Below are 21,162 nucleotides of genomic sequence, written 5' to 3'. Positions count from 1 at the left end.
TGTATAATTAATGCATTATGGCATTTACACTACTGTATGAACTAGGATACTATTTATTGTAAACATGTATTGCATTGTTCAGTTTGATGTAAAGCGCGGAGAGCGTGGGTTAACCCCATGGTTCGCGCTATATAAGCTTGCCACTATTATATTATTATACTTTGAAAGAGAACATCACTAAAAAGGACAAACTTCTCATGTGCTGAAGGTTTTAAATATACATCGTACATACAGACAGTAATACCGGCATATATAACGACAGACTGAAATAGACAATAAGACAGATGCACGCATGCGAGGCAAAGGTAATAACTTAACTACGTAACAGTGATACTGACATTGACAGGTGCGCAAAAGTCATCATTTCTTTCGTAAACACACGCATACCATCTATCGACTTATAGGTTATGTACAAGCCACAAATAGGTGAGGGAGATCGTTGTGAACGCGAATTGTCTTCTTAATTGTTTTTGATCGTGTACGGCAATCCTGATTCCTCTTCTGTGCCTTGTCCGTACTTACAAAGTTCGAGCGATTTCCGCAATCATCGGACTCAACATGCAATAACGTCATCATCATCGTCGTCATCTTTATTACAACCATTGCCTCACCAAGGTAAGCCAGTTACCAATCGACGCCTTGTCCTAGCCAATCAGACCGTTTCCACGTGACAGGCTTTCACATGCAAAGTGTGTCTGCCACAAAGTAGTACAGCAGAGAAAACTAATTTTCACGGCCAATGTCGATGTCAGCGTGTGTGAGTGCGCTTGCGCAGGTCTCGGTTGCCGATGTCCTCAATGCCGAGTAATCCGAGACTAGCTTCAATCACTCGCATCTCGGTCAAAATCTCGCGCTGCACGACACCTGCAGTGCTAATCCGCTGAGCTATCACGATCAAACGAACACGTAGCTAGAGTGCTGTCGCCTGAAGCTGACGCTTACACAGGACCACACAACACCACACCATTTTGTAGTTCTGTATTTCTTTGACAATTTGCTGCTGTTTGCTACGAGAACCAGACAGACAATTTGACTCTATTTACTTTGAGACACAGACACAGTTCCTGATGTTTTATCCCCCCTCCCCCACCATTGAGTGTAATTTTGCTTTTGAACGCGATGCAGCATTTCTGTGCAGAATCGACACATTTTGTGTTTGTTGTTGTTGTTGCCTGTTACTGATTTCAGTAATAATATAAGATGTTTGGTGGCTTGTTGACAGACCAGCTTTTTTTGTTGGTCCGAGGGGAGCATATCGTCTTCTTTTTCATCTTTTTTGATCAAGGCCCAGGACCAACAAAACATTACTCGTCTGACAACAAGCCACGAAACATCGTTTTTGACAAATTTGTCATCATTTTGGTAGTGTGAAAGAGTACGCACAATCACCCACAGGGAGACTGACTTTTAGAATGCAATTTAGGTCCCCAAAGCGCGTCAGACGTTCAATCGATCAGGTCATAATTGAAAATGTGACGTCAACGTAAACTTTACGTCGTTTTTCTTCCAGTCTAAAGATGCACAGAGCTGCCATCACATTTTGCGAGAACAGTCACTTTTTAGCATATAATGCCTTTTTTTTTTCGTTGCGCAATGTGTAATTGCACAGCTTAGTTTCAAAATGACCATGAGTCGTCGCGGTAATTTCCAACATTGATTTGGTCTTTGAGAGTGAATGTTAGCAGTCATAATTATGAAACACGAATCCAAAGCCGCGATGGTTCCACAAATCAGAAAAACAGCCTGATTGGCTTTGACTTTGACAATCCACGTCTCACATGAAACTCAAAACCATTGGTAACTTGGATGTGTCACATATGAACAGTGTTTTTGTTACTCAGCTTGTTATAAATGAAAAGTCGTGAAAATGATATCGGCGAGAAACTAGTATTGTTAGGTTACAAACTGAAGTGAGTACAACAACAAATTTCCCAGAATAAAACAAAATCATTTGTCACTGTGACAAATCATTCTAGATTGTGTGTGTGTGTGTGTGTGTGTGTGTGTGTGTGTGTGTGTGTGTGTGTGTGTGTGTGTGTGTGTGTGTGTGTGTGTGTGTGTGTGCAAAAGCAGCATTAGCAGCAGCAGCGGAAGCTGCAGCAGCACCAACCACCACCACCACCATGACCACCACCACAACAACAACAACAACAACAAACAGCCAAATGTCATCATATGTGTATCTGGTTGTTGTTTATAAAAAGTTAACTATTAGTATCAATGCCTGTATTGTATGATGAATTGAATTCGATGTTTAAATGTGTATTGGGTTTAAAAGTCCTAATGTATTATTATGATACAGTATGCCTAACATTGTTAGTTGTTTAATGTGTTGCCCCACAGTCTGTGTTACATCTTCGTTCTGTTTTAGATCTGTACGCTTTTATGTAAGTTCTGTTTTATTGTCAGACTTTTTAGGTGTAACTATGTGTCTATTACTTATCTTATGTATTTTCATCTTTTTAAAAACAATGTTTCTAGATTATCTTATATAACTATAAGTGGTCGTTGTCTATTAATTTTGTGTGTGTAATGCTTGTATGTTATTTCCTACAAGGAAACTCTTTGTATGTAAAATGTTGAATGTTAATGTCTAATGTAAAGCGCCATGAGACTGCCATTGACGGTGAACAGCGCTATAAAAGAATGTTTAATTATTATTATTATTAAATCAACAACAACAACAACAACAAACAGCCAAATCAACAACAACAACAACAACAACAACAACAAAACACCGTCAACAAGCAAAGAAACACAAGCCTATGTTGGGCAGACGCCATCTTTTGGGCGGTTGTTTCGCTTTGAATGGCTAAATCAAGACTGAATAGTATTAATTTTGTGAGCACACTCTCGATTTAAGTACTCCTTCGTGTGACTCCATTTACGTGTGCAAAGATTATGGGTGTACTGACGCCTTGAACCAATTCGAATTTATGGATCACTTTAGTAAAGTGACAAACTTAAAGAAAAGACGAAGAAAAAAAGAAAGAAAAAACAACAGATTCCATGCGGACAAAGGTTATTTCAAGATCGTTAATAATATTAACACAACCACTCGGAAGGTCAGAGTAACATCTTATATGAAGAACGCAGAAGCAAAAATCAATGGTAGCTTATTGGAACGTTTAATTATTGACAAAACAAAACGTTGCATTTGTATACAGTGGGCGGGGATGTAGCTCAGTCGGTAGCGCGCTGGATTTGTATCCAGTTGGCCGCTGTCAGCGTGAGTTCGTCCCCACGTTCGGCGAGAGTGCAGACTCTCCTCGGTGTCCGAACACCCCCGTGTGTACACGCAAGCACAAGACCAAGTGCGCACGAAAAAGATCCTGTAATCCATGTCAGAGTTCGGTGGGTTATAGAAACACGAAAATACCCAGCAGGGTAAAAAACGGTCATACACGTAAAATTCCACTCGTGCGCAAAAAAAAACCGAGTGTACGTGGGAGTTTCAGCCCACCAACGCAGAAGAAGAAGAAGTATACAGTACGTCGACCCAGTGGGCTTGTAAGTAGGCAGACAAACAAACAATGAACTCTCAAAGCCGTCGACAAAACTCGTTTGCAAAGGACCGTCAATGATTAAACGTTCCAATAATCTACTCTTCTGGATTTTTGATTTTAAATTTTGGATCGTTAGCAGTCTGTCTGGTTTTGGATTTATGAGGAACGCAGTTAAGAATGTTGTCTTTGTCATTAACAATGGAAAATATTCTCGAGAGCGTGTTACGCAACCAAACACAGTGCACCGCACTGCAAGAAGCTTGATTCAAATTTTGTTTACAGTACTGCTCGTATAGAACGCAGTAGAAGAAGCGAGTACTACATTGCATGCAGACAGCTGCACACGAACAGTCTGTCGTTTACGTAATCTCCTTCGCTTCGATCTTAGAAGCGAAGGGAAGTAAGCGATCTAAAAATAGACATATAGACAGTAAGTGAGAGTTAAGCGGGATCAGTGTTCAGGCACCTACGAGAATAAGATGCATTGAACAGACCTTGTGATTTTCAATCGCAGTTTCTGTTCAAAACTAATTTAACTTACGTGTTCTGTTTGCATCAATGATAATGTGATTATGACTTTTGTTGTTTACTAAAAATGTAAATACACAAATACAGATAGACAACAGACAGCCCGACACAAGCACGCAGGCAGGCACACACACACACACACGCACACACACACACACACACACACACACACACACACACACACACACACACACACACACACACACACACACACACACACACACTTACACATACAAAAACACTCACACAAAATACAATTTACAATTTTATTTAATAACTGACAATGAAACCAATATTACATATCGGCGCTGCAGGTGACAAAAATATGCAACTTTCGTGGAAACGTTCGTCCTCTCGAGCCCAAAAACCGACATGTCAGCAACCTACAAGGAATTACAACTTGATTAAAACTGAAAAGGAAGCAACGATCAAATAAGACCGCTACAAATGACAAGAATTTTCGTGGAGATAAATTCGCCTTCGCAAGCAAAAACCCTTTCACAGAATCAAAACCGTCGATCAAATGTCTTTCGCGACACGTTTAGGAATAATAATACAACTTCTCTCGGCTGCTACATTCATAATTTGGCAAGTGTAGCTTTTCTCTTTCCTGCCACTCAGCCGTCTTTAATACTCACTTAAGTCTGTCAGCTGTCGATAGACAGGTTGCGAAATACATGTCATACCTATACTGCTCTCGCCTGTCGCATTCAAGGTCTGACAAGAGCAGCTTTTTCGTAATGAGATCCCACACCGATACATGCACAACCTGGCGGTGACCTCACGGTTTATTTTACTGCTGATATACTGCAGTCACCGAGACAAACTTTCTTTTCGAAATTCTTTTTCACTTTTTCCAGAGACATGCTGAAAATGTGATAGTACTTTTACGTGACGACATTATCCACGTTATGACGTCTTTTCGAACTTTTGACGTCAGAGATTTGTTGTTGTTGATTTTGTGTATCTCTTTAATACTATCCTTCAGCAGTCTCAGTTCCCTGTTAAAGATACACTTGTTCTCGTGAACATACGTTAGAAGTGACAGAACTTTTGTGTGACGCCATTAGTCGCATTTTGACGTCCTCTCGAACTTTGTTTCGCAAATAGACCACCGAGATTTTTCTTTGGAAGAGATGTCTTGGTTGGTTTATTGATACAGAATACGATACCGATACATAGAACCTTACGATTTATTCTACTGCTGATATTATGTTGCAGTCACCGAGGCAAACTTTTTTTCTCTCGAAATTCTTTCTAACTACCAATAAGAGAGACATGCGGAAGTAGTGACAGAATCTTTACGTGACGCAATGATTCACGTCATGACGTCTTTTTCAAATAAACACACTTTGTTTGGTTCTTGACGTCATAGATTTTACTTGGGAAAGAGAGGGTCAAAAGAGACGTCTTGGTTTTTCTTTCTTACGCGTATCGTGTGTTTTTAATGATATACGACAGCGATACATGCACAACCTAGCGGTGACCTTACGAGTATTTTCTACTGCTGAAATGGTGAAGTCAATGAGAAAAAAGTGTTTCTACAAATGTCTTTTCAAATCCTTGGGAAACGCCGTTATTTGCATTATGACATCTTCTCCAATTTTAGTTTAATTTTGACGTAAGAGATTTCACTTTGGAAGAGAGGGCACAAGAAGAGGCGTCTTGGTGTGTTAAGTCGGTGTCGTCTTTCATTTACCGGTGTTGATTGTCATTAAGTTGAAAGATGCGTTTATTCAGTGTATAAGCCAGAGAAAATGTGTGGGGTGAACAAGATAACGTGTACACGAAGGAAGGTATCCTGACATCTTTAAGCTTTCCGTGGACAAGATGCGAAGAAATAATATACCACTGCTCCCGACTGTCCCATTCACAATCTGACAAGTGCAGCTTTTGCTTGTTCCATGTCAATACCCTGCTTAGTCTTTTAGCTTTCGATATAGCTCTCTTACAGGTTATGAAATAATACTATTGACACTGCTCTAGGCTGTCACATTCAGAGCCTGACAAGTGCAGTTTTGTCATTGTGTACGCTTCAGCTGACCCTGGTGATTGTGTGCATGCAGTAAAGGACCAGCAACTTCAATGCGCAGAACAGGGTTTTCTGTCGGGAGCCTATCATTTCAGTCAACACCACAAACATGTTGTTGTTAAGCCATCTCAGTTGCCCGGTAAGTCCTATCTTAATTTCAGTCAACACCAAAAAAATGTTGTTGTTAAGCCATCTCAGTTGCCCTGTAAGTCCTATCTTTTCAGTCAACACCAAAAACATGTTGTTGAGCCATCTCAGTTGCCCGGTAAGTCCTATCTTTTCAGTCAACACCGAAAACATGTTGTTGTTAAGCCGTCTCAGTTGCCCTGTAAGTCCTATCTTTCAGTCAACACCAAAAACATGTTGTTGAGCCATCTCAGTTGCCCGGTAAGTCCTATCTTAATTTCAGTCAACACCAAAAAAATGTTGTTGTTAAGCCATCTCAGTTGCCCTGTAAGTCCTATCTTTTCAGTCAACACCAAAAACATGTTGTTGAGCCATCTCTGTTGCCTGGCAAGTCCTATCTTTTCAGTCAACACCAAAAACATGTTGTTGTTAAGCCGTCTCAGTTGCCCTGTAAGCCCTAGCTTTTCAGTCAACACCAAAAACATGTTGTTGTTAAGCCATCTCAGTTGCCCTGTAAGTCCTATCTTTTCAGTCAACACCAAAAACATGTTGTTGAGCCCTCTCAGTTGCCCGGTAAGTCCTATTGTTTTCAGTCAACACCAAAATCATGTTGTTGAGCCATCTCAGTTGCCCGGTAAGTCCTATCTTTTCAGTCAACACCAAAATCATGTTGTTGAGCCATCTCAGTTGCCCGGTAAGTCCTATCTTTTCAGTCAACACCAAAATCATGTTGTTGAGCCATCTCAGTTGCCCTGTAAGTCCTATCTTTTCAGTCAACACCAAAACATGTTGTTGTTAAGCCGTCTCAGTTGCCCGGTAAGTCCTATCTTTTCAGTCAACACCAAAAACATGTTGTTGTTAAGCCGTCTCAGTTGCCCGGTAAGTCCTATCTTTTCAGTCAACACCAAAAACATGTTGTTGTTAAGCCGTCTCAGTTGCCCGGTAAGTCCTATCTTTTCAGTCAACACCAAAAACATGTTGTTGAGCCATCTCAGTTGCCCGGTAAGTCCTATCTTTTCAGTCAACTCCAAAAACATGTTGTTGTTAAGCCATCTCAGTTGCGCTGTAAGTCCTGTCTTTTCAGTCAACACCAAAAACATGTTGTTGAGCCCTCTCAGTTGCCCGGTAAGTCCTATCTTTTCAGTCAACACCAAAAACATGTTGTTGTTAAGCCGTCTCAGTTGCCCTGAAAGTCCTATCTTTTCAGTCAACACCAAAAACATGTTAAGCCATCTCAGTTGCCCTGTAAGTCCTATCTTTTCAGTCAACACCAAAACATGTTGTTGTTAAGCCGTCTCAGTTGCCCGGTAAGTCCTATTTTTTCAGTCAACACCAAAAACATGTAGTTGTTAAGCCGTCTCAGTTGCCCGGTAAGTCCTATCTTTTCAGTTAACACCAAAAACATGTTGCTGTGAAGCCATCTCAGTTGCCCGGTAAGTCCTATCTTTTCAGTCAACACCAAAAACATGTTGTTGTTCAGCCATCTCAGTTGCCCGGTAAGACCTATCTTTTCAGTGAACACCAAACACATGTTGTTGAGCCGTCTCAGTTGCCTGTTAAGTAAATTAGCTTTCGATACGTACTTCGCATGCCGATAACATTACGATCGCCACATTCTGAGGATGACAAGTACAGCTATTACTTTTTTCCTGTCCAACAGCCGTCTCGCTTGTCTGTTAAGTATGTTAGCTTACGGTAAGAGTAAGTCCTTCGCATCCAGAGGACGCCAGGCTCTGCACGCAAGGTTGAGGACATTCTGAGCTGTCCCCTAGCGCTGCCACGTAATCACAGGTATTTCAGATTTGATGAATATATCAGGCTGTAATCAAACAAATGTCTAGACATATTGTAGGCATGATCATTGATATAAGTGTACATTCATTAAGTTAAAATTATGATACTAAATAAAATTACTTGCATCAGGAATTTAACGTGTATGTGTGAGTCTCTCTCTTTCTCCCTCTCTCTTTCTCTCTCTTCATCTCTTTCTCTCTCTCTTTCGTTTTTTCTCTGTCTCTCTCTCTGTCTCTCTCTCTGTCTCCCTCTCTGTCTCTCTCTCTCTCTGTCTGTCTGTCTGTCTCTGTCTCTCTGTCTTTGTCTCTGTCTCTCTTCAACAATGTTTCGATGCCAAAGTGAAAACGTCAAAACGAACCTGCAAGTCAAATTGCTAGTTTTTCAAAACAGTTCTCTCCCTTTTTTCTCTCACAAGTCATGCAGGTATTAACGTACACCTTGACATCGACGAAAACACAACACCAACTTGCGCCTGAAATGAAACATTAAAGAGACACATTGATTTCATGATGAAAACATATAAAGACACATTGACAGAATGAAAACAATGTGAGAGAGAGAAATAGAGAGAAAGAAATAGAGAGAGAGAGAGAGAGAGAGAGAGAGAGAGAGAGAGAGAGATAGAAATAGAGAGAGAAATAGAGAGAGAGACACACACACACACCCACACACACACACACACACACACACACACACACACACACACACACACACACACATGTATATATACCATTACACACACATAAGCACGTACACGCGCGCGCACATTTACATCCTATTGCAAATGATTTCACAAGAGTATCATGCCTTTAATTTGATAAAGGTACACAACTATCTATTTTTGGACATGCGCACATTGTGAACTCATTACAACAGTCAATAACACTCAACACGCATATTGTTGTAAGAGCACTATCGTAGGCTTTGTCAGTGATTGTAATTAATTGGTCAGATTCCCAATCCAATTACAGAAATGGAATCCTCGTCGGTATGTTTTTGGCATGTCATCAAAGTCACAATTCTGCCCAGTAGAATTGTATTTTTTTGTTAGACTTGTTTCGACTCACTCTGAAAATATCACAGGCGAAATAGTAGCAACATAATTATTTGTGAAGTCGATTTTGGGGGTCAATCGGTGTCATACGTCTTTAAAGAAAAAACATGCACACACAAAAACTACAACAACACCGCAGTACCTACCAAAAAAGGACACGCAACAATAATCCCAAACAAATAGAGGATGAGGGAGGAGGAGGAGGGGGGGGAGGGGGGAGGAAGGGGATAATACAATGTCAACAATTACAAAACAAAGAAGCATCATCTGCATTGTGCGAGCCGCTAAACATTCCCCATTCCTGAGCTACGCAACAGAGTTGCATGCATTACGTGGTAGCAAGCAGGCAAGCAAGCAAGCATCATTACAACACACGGACCCTGTCGCTTGGCCTTGGCCGCATTTTGTTGTCCGCATTGCAGTGGACACACACTGGCGCTTGCCTGAACAGCGTCATCGACTTCACGCTCAAACGCTGAACGCTCTTTGCCATTGATCGCTAGTGACGACACCGGCATCCCTGTGCTGATTGTTTCTTTCAGAGGGTGGAGGGAGACGGAGGGGGGGGGGGGGGGGGATAAAGAGTGTGTGTGTGTGTGTGTGTGGAGAGAGAGGGGGGATGAAGAGTGTGTGTGTGTGTGTGTGTGTGAGTGAGTGAGAGAGAGAGAGAGAGAGAGAGAGAGAGAGAGAGAGAGAGAGAGAGAGAGAGAGAGAGAGAGAATGAGATTGGTTTTTTGAGAGGGTGGAAGAAGATGGAGGATGTGTGTATGTGTGTGTGTGTGTGTGTGTGTGTGTGTGTGTGTGTGTGTGTGTGTGTGAGAACTTGAAGAGAGAGAGAGAGAGAGAGAGAGAGAGAGAGAGAGAGAGAGAGAGAGAGAGAGAGAGAGAGAGAGAGAGAGAGAGAGAGAGAGGTCGAATGGACAAATCTCGCTGGATGAAGGATTAAAAAGAAAAGCTGATCCACTGGGCGAAAAGTGGCGTTTTGTATCTTACAAAACTACTCAAAATCCCAACAAAACTTCAAGTTTCAATGGGTTTATTACATTTTGGTGTTCACGATAACGCCAGATTTTGATTGGATTTTGTTGAAGTTATCGCAGCGAAATTGCCTGGAATTTCAGCGCGTTTTGCGACGGTCAAAACATCATGTTAAACCATGTTACAGCATGTCTGTAACATGCAAAAATTCCAAGTTTTGATGGCATTAAAGCTTTGGTTTAACGCCAAGTAACATCATGTTATCGTAGACTTAACTTGCAAAACTGCTTGTTTTGGTGGTGTTACAGCTTGCTTTTAATGTGATTAACATCATGTTATCGTAGACTTAACTTGCAAAACTGCTTGTTTTGGTGGTGTTACAGCTTGCTTGTAATGTGATTAACATCATGTTATCGTAGACTTAACTTGCAAAACTGTTTGTTTTGGTGGTGTTACAGCTTGCTTGTAATGTGATTAACATCATGTTATTGCTGGTATAACATGCAAAACCCCATGTTATGTTGGTGTTAAAGCTTGCTCAAATGCCTATTAACTCCATGTTATGTTGGTGTTAAAGCTTGCTCAAATGCCTATTAACACCATTTTAGTTGGTGTAAGGCTTGATTATTAATGTAAAAAAACACCATGTTATGACGTTCACATAATTGTTTTCCACTGGATGGAATTTTGTGGAAAAGAAAGCATGTTGTTTGGGAATTGTGTGCGGGTTTCATGCTTGGATATTGCACTATGCTGACTTGTCACAGGTCAATTTACATTTAACAATATTAGTTTTCAAATGCATCATCCTTCACACATTATGTAAACATCTTTAACATTAACACTTTGGTTGTAAAATGATTGCACTTTATTCAAACAGGACAAAAACAAAAATGCTGATTCACAATGTACAATAGCAAAGGACTATTTTGAGTGGAGACAGTGTTCATCCACACTATAATTGGATAAGCTAAAATAAATTATTTAAATCGGCGAAGGCCACACGAAATGAAAACACACCATCAGTAAATTACTTCCCTTGTGAGTAAGAGAGTCATACCCATAAGAGCCATGTAAGTTTTAGCCCATGTGAGTGTGTGTTGGGAGGGAGGGGGGGGGGGGGGGGGGGGGGGGGGGGGGGGGGGGGGGGGCAGATGCCCTGTGAAAACATTGGCCATAGATATATGTGAATTACTTCCCTTGGGTATGAACATTTATGAATGATTAAATGGGTGAAAGAAGGCCACACAAAATGAAAATCAGTAAATAACAAAATCACTTCCCTTGTGAGTAAGAACAGTCATACCATGTTCCAACTTTTTGCTAAAAATTCGTCCACAATGTGACCTTCAAAGTTAAAAAGGGGTAACTGAACTTCATGTTTGGATGTCATGGAGTCCAACATGTCAGTAAATTTTGAAAGCCCTGGATTCATAAACATCTGAAAACTGCTCAACGTCTTTGCATCACGGCACATTAATAAAAGTAAGAGTTAGTAAGACTGGCCTAACTGCTATGGTGAGGCAGTAATAACTCGTTGATGAAGAATTATTTGAATTCTGAATTTCGAACAAACAAATACAGTGTCCTTCCAAACCCCCTTTTCAGGCCTCCAAGAATAAAAAAATAAGCTGGTCTTAAAAAGGAGGAAACCTGCTTAATATGTAGGTAAATGTACAACAGGTTGTGAACAGAAAATCCAAAAATGTAAGGTCTGAAAAGCGGGGAAGTTTGAAAAGGGGGGGAGGGGGGGACCTAAAATGTGACGATCATAACAACCATAATTTATCTAACAAAGTTCATTCTTAAATCTTCTTCAGCGTTTGATTATGGAGAGACTAAATCCTCAGTTCAGATGTGGTCTTAACTCCTTGTCTCCCAGGTACACACAGTCACTATGTACATTGCATCTGTTATCATTCGGCACATATCCGCATCCTGCTTAGACTGTTAGCTTCAGTCGCTTAAGTAACGTTGATCTAACGCCAGGATTCTAGCCTGTTGATACAGTTTCTACAATTCTGAGTGACCTGCTGCAGCACAGCTGGTCTCGGCTTAAAAAATCTTGGTCAACATAGATGGGGTACAAAGTGTTAAAATAAAGCGTCCTTCCAAAGTTGATGACAGGTCCCCAGAGTATTCACAAAATTATATGGTACTGGAACTGGAAGCCTTGCACGGCGACGAAAAAGATGTCCACGCCTACATGAAGAAGCATCCTTCACGGCTTCAGCGGAAACAGTCGGCTGGGGATGAGGACAGCACCTATGTAAAAAATATAGACAAGAACAAAAATATATGTCAATGGGAAAACAAAGAAACAAGTAGAGAAGGACACAGTGAAAATGAAAAACACATGTGAATGTACTTATGTTTTAAATATCTCCCCCCCCCCCACCCCCCCCAATTAAGACCAATTATCCAAGATATTTTTCAGTCCTCAAAGGAGAATTTCACTGTTCTCACGGAACCCTGAAGAAAACTGAGCTGTGCTAATATATTATATAACTGCAAACATCCCTCAAATTCAATACAGTAAAACCTGAGTCTAGCGGACCCTTATTGTAACGGCCACCTGCTACATACGGACAGTTTATCATGGCACGAACACGATTTCAACAATAACTAACCTTTAACGGGCGGACACCTGCCACTTACGGACGCGATTTTTCGGACCGTAGGAAGTGTAAACACTGTCACAAATGGACACAACGTACATAAAAACGCAACTTCGAAAACTCGACTGTTATGCAGACAGTGCTCGACAGCCGTAGCACAAATGGTTGTTGATTGGTTGTCCTGTCCCTTTTCTGACCAATCAGTGGCTTGTTTAGATGGAGACCCACTTTCGCTTCGCTCACTTTCGCTTCGCTCACTTTCGCTTTTCCGCATTGTGGATACAGTCACAACCAAAAGCAACAGTAGACTACTGTGTTTGAAAATGGAATCTCCAGCAGGAAAAAGAAAAGCGTTGACTTTAGAGCAGCGTGTCGCTGCCTTGAAAAAACTAGATAGCGGCCAATCATGCCGAGATGTGGCGAAGGAGATGGGATGTGGTAAAACACAGATCGCGAGGATCAAATCGGAAAAAGAAGACGTGATGATCTCTCTCTCTTTGTAAGCAATCGTTCGAAGGAAACAATAGTTAACACAGCTACATTTTTGTTCCATGCATTTATGCTGAGACTAGAAAAACTGAATGAAACAAGAGCTGACCCAATTTGGTCGAGACACACTGCGGAATTTCCCGTTGAATGACTGATGAAGAGTCAGCTATTTTTAGCTTTGTGACGTCCGACTTGCGTAAGTTTGAATGCACAGTGTGTGTAGGGAACGGGGTAGGTGGGGGGGGGGGGGGGGGGGATGTTGTTGTTGTTTGCTACATGTATCATTTGTTTACTCACATTTTCAGTGAGTCTCATGTTCAATCCAATAAATACATACTACAGGACTGACAAAAAGTGTCTTGTTCATTTTACGTGCTCTTTGTAAAATATTGCCCCGGCCCCTCCACCTGTGAAGAAGGGACACCTGTCTAATAGGGACACTATTACCATTCCCAAAGGGTGTCCGTTAGAGACAGGTTTTACTGTATTGCAAGCCACTATACATTCCTCATAAAGGCACTTCATGCTCACGTGTGAAAACTAACATAAGTTTACAAGTGTGTATCTACTTATAATAATAATAATAATAACGGGCATTTATAAAGCGCCTTATCAGAAGTTCAAAGCGCGTGACAACAATATGTGTATAAAAAATGCATACAATCACTGTCAGATTCAAACAACACATCATGCACATCTCACATCCCCAGACTCTATGCTAAGGCCCAAAAAAAAGAAGTCTGTTTACGGTATCCCGACCGACCCTATTTTTTTTGCGCGACCCTAGACTTTTTTTTGGCATTTGGGAAAAAAAGAAAAAAAAATCAAAATTTTAAAACAAAGTTTGTTTTTTGGCAAAATAATTTGATAATGTTTTTTGGAGAAAAAAAAAATCCCGACCTACCGACCCTATTTTTTGGGCCGATGTTACCGTAAACAGACTATTTTTTTTGTTTGGCCTGAGGAACTATCCGTAATGTTGTTGGAACAAGTGAGTTTTCAAATTGGACTTAAAAGATGAAATGTATGGAGAGTGACGTAATAGAAAGGGGAGTGAATTCCATAACTGAGGGCCATGATATGAAAACGTGCGGAAGCCATGAGCCTTGCGCTTAAAGCAACCTTGACGGAGAAGTCGAGCATCAGCAGAAGAACGAAGGGTGCGAGAGGGAGTGTAGAGGGAGACCAGTTCCGAAAGATAGGCAGGTGCCGATTCAGAGATGATCTTGTAGCAGAAGCAGGCAGCTTTATACCTAATACGTTGAGACACAGGAAGCCAGTGAAGTTCTTTCATGAGAGGAGTGCTGCAGAGTGTTGTACTTTTTGCAAGGGTTGGAGAGTGGAGTCAGGGCAGCCTATGAGAAGGGATTTGCTGTAATCTAATCTACACAGAATGCAGGATGTAACGAGAGTTTTAGTGGCATCAACAGTCAGAAATGTTCTTGTGGAACCTATTCTTCTAGTTCTAATGTAGTACCTGTTTGTAGTGAACTCACCAGCAGGAGTATTGCATACATAATTACGCATTACTGAATTAAAGTAACTATTTTCAAAGCTTCTCGCTTACCTTGGAATAGTGTCAAGCAGCTTATGTTGTGTCTAGATCAGCCATCAGATCTTCACACTCAGCCTGCACTTGCTGAAAACTGGACATGCCTGTATCTCAATCAAGCTGTTGTTGCGGAGACAACGGAACCATGCTCAAGTCAGGTCCAACTGAAATAAAAGCATATTGTTAGCTGATAAATGATTTGATCAAGCAAAACCATGCGGTATTTTTTTAATAAAATATTTTGTATACCCCGCTAATGCAAAAATAATGTACTTATTTACTATTAGCATTAATTTTAGCTGGTCATTCAAACCAGAGCTTGTTCTAGAACTCCACAAGAACAACCATGGCAGTTGGCAATGGCACTGGCAGAATACAGATCAAAACAATATTAGTATTAGCCTCACCAAGGGTTGACTTCCCATCAAAATGAATGACGGACTGAATCAAACTTCAGAGACATTACAATTTTTCACAACGATTTTGTCAGCAAACAGCCATGTTTACCTGTACAAATGTATCAGTGATATCACTGTGAGTATGACAGTATGACAGTGTGGTAAGCTTACCGACGATTCGTTCAGTATAGTCTTTCTATGTAAGTAGTGGTCCAGTGAACGATACCTTCCGCCTGTGGTTCGAGACAGAGATTAAGTTGAAACTTAATTCGAGAAGCCAAACACTGACGAATACTTACGTATTTTGAGCAAAACCCACGCACGTCGACCACAAGTTGATGTCTGCTGGAGTACGTAATCATAACGTAGAGGACAACAGTTTCACTTGGCTGGCTTCGGTTATTCCCACCTGTATCTGTTCCTTGCTGTTCTCCAAGAGACACCATGGTGCAGCAAGCTGAAGGGTGTCCTGTCGTATTTCCTCGAAGTTGTAGTAGGCAACCAGGTCAGGAGCAGGAGGTGGGGGGCGACTGACCTGCAGCAGAATTCAAATCAATTAGTCAAGTCACTATGACATATCTTTATTGTTATCGCCACACGACGGGCGCTGTGGCGGGGTGGTAAGACGTCGGCCTTGTAATCGGAAGGTCGAGGGTTCGAATCCCGGCCGCGGCCGCCTGGTGGGTTAAGAGTGGAGATTTTTCCGATCTCCCAGGTCAACTTGTGTGCAGACCTGCTAGGGACTTATCCCCTTTTGTGTGTACACGCAACCACAAGACCAAGTGCGCACGGAAAAGATCCTGTAATCCATGTCAGAGTTCGGTGGGTTATGGAAACACGAAAATACCCAGCATGCTTCCTCCGAAAGCGGCGTGTGGCTGCCTAAATGGCGGGGTAAAAACGGTCATACACGTAAAAACACAAGTGTACATGGGAGTTTCAGCCCACGAACGCAGAAGAAGAAGTTATCGCCACACCAACCCTAAATTTTTCCTACCATACTGTATTTGTTATCCGAGAGAGAAAAAATCCATGTTGCAGACTCAACTGGAAAAATTCCCTTCTCCATCATCTAGTGGACAGAGCTCACATGATTTCAAACAAATCTTTTTTTAAAGTCACATACTTTGTGCGACAGTGTTAGTTTACTGTAACTGTAATTTATAAATAGCAAATTAAAAAATATCACTTATAAATCAGATAATCAGCTAAATGCCTGGCAGATGACCCTCATTCAAAGTGAGTCGTGGCTAAACCATGAAACTAGAAAAACAGGTTATACCACAATATAAATCTGACAGTGGACAAAAACTGAGAAAACACCCAGTATACATGTACCGGTACTCACAAAAGAGTTACAAGTAGCATATTATCACTATCAGTATCACTAATAGCATACTATACTGGGCAAATAACAGCAATTTTTACTCACTGGGGGTTTCCTGGCTGGAGTCTTTGGTGTTTCTACTGACTTCTGTAGCACATGGTTGGTTGGCAAACTTCCTGGAATGAGTGCTCGCTTGCCTGTAGGCCCAGCAAAAAAACATGCAAAGAAAATGTTCAAAATGCTGAGTCGAAATTATAAGTTAAATTAACTAAACAGACCTATACATTTAGATCTATTGAAATAGAAACAAGAATTAGTAAAACACACTACAGTACTGCAAATCTGTCAAGAATGAACAAGACTGACTCAGTGACCGAGTAAAACAACAAAAGAAATCTAAGTTCTAACCCAGAAGTTTACTAGAATATATTCAAAAACACATTATCACAAGAACAAAGAGTGGTTTTTTCCCCATTACCTAATAATTATAGCTCAGAATTACGCCTTTGTCAATGTATGATTCAGAATACGATTGTGTTATTTTTTGTCTGCGAGCTGTAAAAGTACTAGTTACTACTAGTACTAGTACTTGCCTCATACTGATTGATTGATTGATTGATACTACTAGAACTTCGTCACTTGAAGCATTACATTTACAAGCAAAACAACACAGCACAGACAATCAGATGAAAGCTTATTTTCGCTATATTACTAGTTTTTTACGTACCGTATTTGAAGCATGTTTCTTTGAAATGTCGGGAACATATCCTCGCATTCTTCGGGTTGAAAAGCTTGTCAGCACGGTTGATTTTGTGTATAAGAGCAGCTCTCCATTCGGCATCCGCTTTTCCGTTTGGTATACCATGGAAAGTTATAAGCGTTGAAGATCTTAGTGAGCTCACGCTGCATCCAGGCATTCAACAATTTGCACCGGGCATCTTGAAATCATGGTTCCCTTCTCTGGCATCATCGAAAAATGGCGAAACGGAAGTGACTTTTTTCGGAATGCAGCTTTCTTCCGGTTGTCAGCACTTACCGCGAGCGCAGCGAGTTGGCGATTGATCCAGTCAATACACAACTATGCGCCGGCATAGACCACTGATCTAACAAGAAAAATGTTCATTCAAAATGAACAGCGTCGATGCAATGTCCACCAAAGATTTATTTTGGGAAGTGTTAAAGGTTAGGGTCAAAAGTTAATGAATTGCATGTTGTGCTGGATATATAAATTGTTTATTTCAATTCAGTCAATGCTTGCTATGAATTGATCAAACTATAGAACATTGATATTTTATGATGCAACGCGCCGTATTGCCGCGTTTCGGTATATAGACGCGTGAGGCAGGAATAGCCTCCCTTGAGCTATCGGCCATACTGTCTCGACCATGTAGCGGTCGCTCCGACAATATAAGCGTTAAAGAGGTAATAATACTTTATTTTGACTGCCAGAAATCTAGTTTGTTTACATTTTAAACACTTATAGTTCGTACTATTGCAATCACAACTCGATAAGTTGTTATCTAGTTTCATTTTTAAAAGAGCACGTGCTTATCATGGTTTCGTTGTTTTCTTTGTTGCAGTCAGTTGTCATTCGTACGAGACTGAATAAATTCTTGAAAAACACAGAAGTGTTATTGTCATTTATGACAACTGACTCGAGCCTTTAGAGCGTTCGAGATGCCTGCTGTCGGGTGCCCTTTCCCTCAGTGCGACTACACCACTCCTGACCACGATGCGGCCGTGGTAGCAGCACTACTAAACGCTCACGCCATGACACACGCGCAACCAGCTCAACAACCACAGGCAGCGGGCACAGCTGCCAAGGTGGAGAGAGTTCGCCGGCCGTCTATATCACAAGGTGGGACTACTGAGGACTGGTCATACTTCCTCTCCAGGTGGGAGGATTATGTCAAAGCCACAAAAATCGCAGGGCCAGACAAAGTAATCCAGTTACTTGAATGTTGCGATGATCGACTCAGAAAAGACATAACACGGGCGGCAGGAGGATCCCTTACCAATAAGACAGAAGATGAAGTACTGAAGGCGATCAAACAACTTGCCGTCCGGCAGGAGAACACAATGGTGGCTCGGGTCTCACTCCATGGTATGCGCCAGGATAGAGAGGAGTCAATCCGGGCATTTTGCGCACGCGTCCGCGGCCAAGCAAACATCTGCAAGTTAACCACCACATGCCCGACATGCGCAGCCGATGTCAACTATACTGACACCATCATTCGTGACGTACTGACCAGAGGTGTCGCCGACCCAGACATCCAACTTGACCTCCTTGGAGACAAAAACCAAGACATGTCCCTTGAAGATGTCGTCACACTCATCGAAGCCAAGGAATCGGGAAAACGCTCAGCTTCTCGCCTGCTTGACTCTCACACAACTGACGTAGTTTCCACAGCAGCGTCACGCAGTCGATACAGGAGAGACCAAAGGGACAGCCGCGTTCATAAACTACAGTCAAAGCCACAAGAGGAACTCTGTTTTTATTGCGGATTAGCAGGGCACGGCACTAGAGCTCCAGCGAAAGAAAGAAGAACCACCTGCAAAGCCTACGGCCACAAATGTACCCTCTGTGATCGGGAACACCATTACGAGAGCGTTTGCAAATCAGCATCCAAGACAGAGATCAAGAGTGTATCGGCAGACACCACGAACACTACAGTTACTCTCTGCAGTACCACAGACACGCCCCACGACACCACAGCTGCAGCATTAAAGCACCACACCTTCGACAAGACTACTGGCAGATGGTCTGAAAGACGATCCCGTGCCCAACCACACGTAGATGTACAGGTGTCTGTGGCAGATTTCAGCGACTTAGGCCACGAGCACCCTGCCAACACCCGTACGGTCTCCCGCACAGCCATCGCTGACACCGGCTGCCAGAGCTGCTTAGCTGGCGTGCAGATCATCCGTCAACTGAACCTAAAGCCAGAAGACCTCCTTCAAGCTGCTACAAACATGCACGCTGCAGACAACAGGCCAATACCCATCATCGGTGCCCTTCCACTGCTGATTACTGCACCAACCACAGAAGGAAAACTCCTACAGTCAAGACAACTTACCTACGTCACGGACACCCTCCAAGACACTCTCTATCTCAGCCGGGAAGCTTGCACTGACCTTGGAATCATATCTCAGGACTTCCCCACGGTGGGCCACACTGACGTCTGCGCCGCAGCCCCCCATACAACGTGTGACTGCCCACTTCGCCAACCACCGCCACCACTCCCCACTCTCCCATTCCCAGCTACTGCCGAGAACCGGGAAAAACTCGAGAAGTTCCTCCTTGACTACTACAAGTCATCCACCTTCAACACCTGTGAGCACCAGCCACTACCGCTGATGGAAGGGCCACCCCTACACCTCATGATCAACCCCGATGCTGAACCAGTCGCCCACCACTCCCCCATCCCAGTTCCCCTTCACTGGCAAGAAGAAGTGAAGGCGGCGCTCGATCAGGACGTCAGGCTGGGAGTACTCGAGGAGGTACCTATAGGAGAACCAGTGACCTGGTGCCACCGCATGGTAGTGTGCCCTAAGAAGGATGGCAAACCTCGGCGTACAGTCGACTTTCAAGCCCTAAACGCACATGCTGTCAGAGAAACGCACCACACGCCATCCCCTTTCCTTCAGGCTCGCTCTGTCCCCCACGGAACAAAAAAGACCGTCCTAGACGCTTGGAACGGCTACCACAGCGTACCGATACGCGAGGAGGACCGCCACCTGACCACATTCATCACCCCATGGGGCCGCTACCGCTACAAAACAACACCCCAGGGGTACATTGCATCAGGTGATGGCTATACTCGCAGATACGACGCCATCGTGACTGATATCTCCAACAAAACCAAGTGCATCGACGACGCACTGCTGTGGGCAGACACTCTGGAAGAAAACTTTCACCAAGTAGCCAACTGGTTAGATGTATGCGGCCGCCATGGCATCACGCTCAATCCAAGCAAGTTCAAATTCGGAAGGGACACCATCGAATTTGCTGGTTTCGAGATTGGACCCAACAACGTCAGACCAGCCAGGCACCTCACAGAGGCTATACGGGACTTCCCTACACCCACCTCTATCACAGATGTACGTTCCTGGTTTGGTCTCCTCAACCAAGTCGCCTACACCTTCTCCATGGCGGAACTGATGCAGCCATTCAGAGATCTTCTCAAACCCAAGACACAATTTGAGTGGACTGAAGAACTGAACCAACTCTTCATCAAGTCAAAGGAACACATCATCAATGAAATTGAGAGAGGCGTCCAGATATTTGACAAATCCCGCCCCACATGCATTGCGACAGACTGGTCTAAGTCAGGGATTGGGTTCTGGCTCCTCCAGAAACACTGCTCCTGCTCCAGCACTGAACCCTTCTGCTGCGCCACAGGCTGGAAGGTCTCCCTCGTAGGTAGTAGGTTCACCCACTCTGCGGAATCACGATATGCGCCGATAGAAGGTGAAGCCCTCGCTGTAGCTGAAGCACTCACAAAGGCCAGATACTTCGTCCTTGGGTGCTCCAACCTCCAGATCGCTGTCGACCACAAGCCACTGTTGAAGATCTTCGGAGACCGTCATCTTCACGAGATACAAAATCCAAGACTTCGCAACCTCAAGGAGAAAACCCTCTCATTTCGGTTCAAAATGGTTCACATACCGGGGATCAAACACAAAGCGGCAGACGCCCTCTCACGTAACCCAACCGGTAAGCCCGATCACCTCTCACTCTCTGATGATCTTGCTTCCCT

The 21,162-nt window shown here is 42.8% G+C and overlaps 1 protein-coding gene across 3 annotated transcripts; it reads right to left on the bottom strand.

Moving 5' to 3' along the window:
- Nucleotides 1–10,863: 10,863 nt before the first annotated feature.
- LOC138967445 (uncharacterized) lies at nucleotides 10,864–17,634 on the bottom strand. 3 transcript variants are annotated; one of them, XR_011455956.1, is made up of 5 exons: nucleotides 17,130–17,634; nucleotides 16,508–16,599; nucleotides 15,375–15,610; nucleotides 14,693–14,841; nucleotides 10,864–12,283 (listed from the first exon to the last, which is right to left on the bottom strand). XR_011455956.1 is itself a non-coding variant. In XM_070339995.1 (5 exons), the coding sequence occupies exons 1-4, from the start codon at nucleotides 17,317–17,319 to the stop codon at nucleotides 14,827–14,829; spliced, it is 423 nt and encodes a 140-aa protein (XP_070196096.1). In that variant the 5' UTR covers nucleotides 17,320–17,634; the 3' UTR covers nucleotides 10,864–12,283; nucleotides 14,693–14,826. The 3 variants fall into 3 exon arrangements, 1 of the variants encoding a protein (XP_070196096.1); XR_011455957.1 differs by having other exon boundaries at nucleotides 16,508–16,578; XM_070339995.1 differs by having other exon boundaries at nucleotides 15,485–15,610.
- Between the last annotated feature and the right edge of the window lie 3,528 nt (nucleotides 17,635–21,162).

Source organism: Littorina saxatilis, linkage group LG5 (assembly GCF_037325665.1).
Source record: "Littorina saxatilis isolate snail1 linkage group LG5, US_GU_Lsax_2.0, whole genome shotgun sequence".
Classification (NCBI taxonomy): domain Eukaryota; kingdom Metazoa; phylum Mollusca; class Gastropoda; order Littorinimorpha; family Littorinidae; genus Littorina; species Littorina saxatilis.
This window is presented reverse-complemented; position numbering and strand designations above follow the sequence as displayed.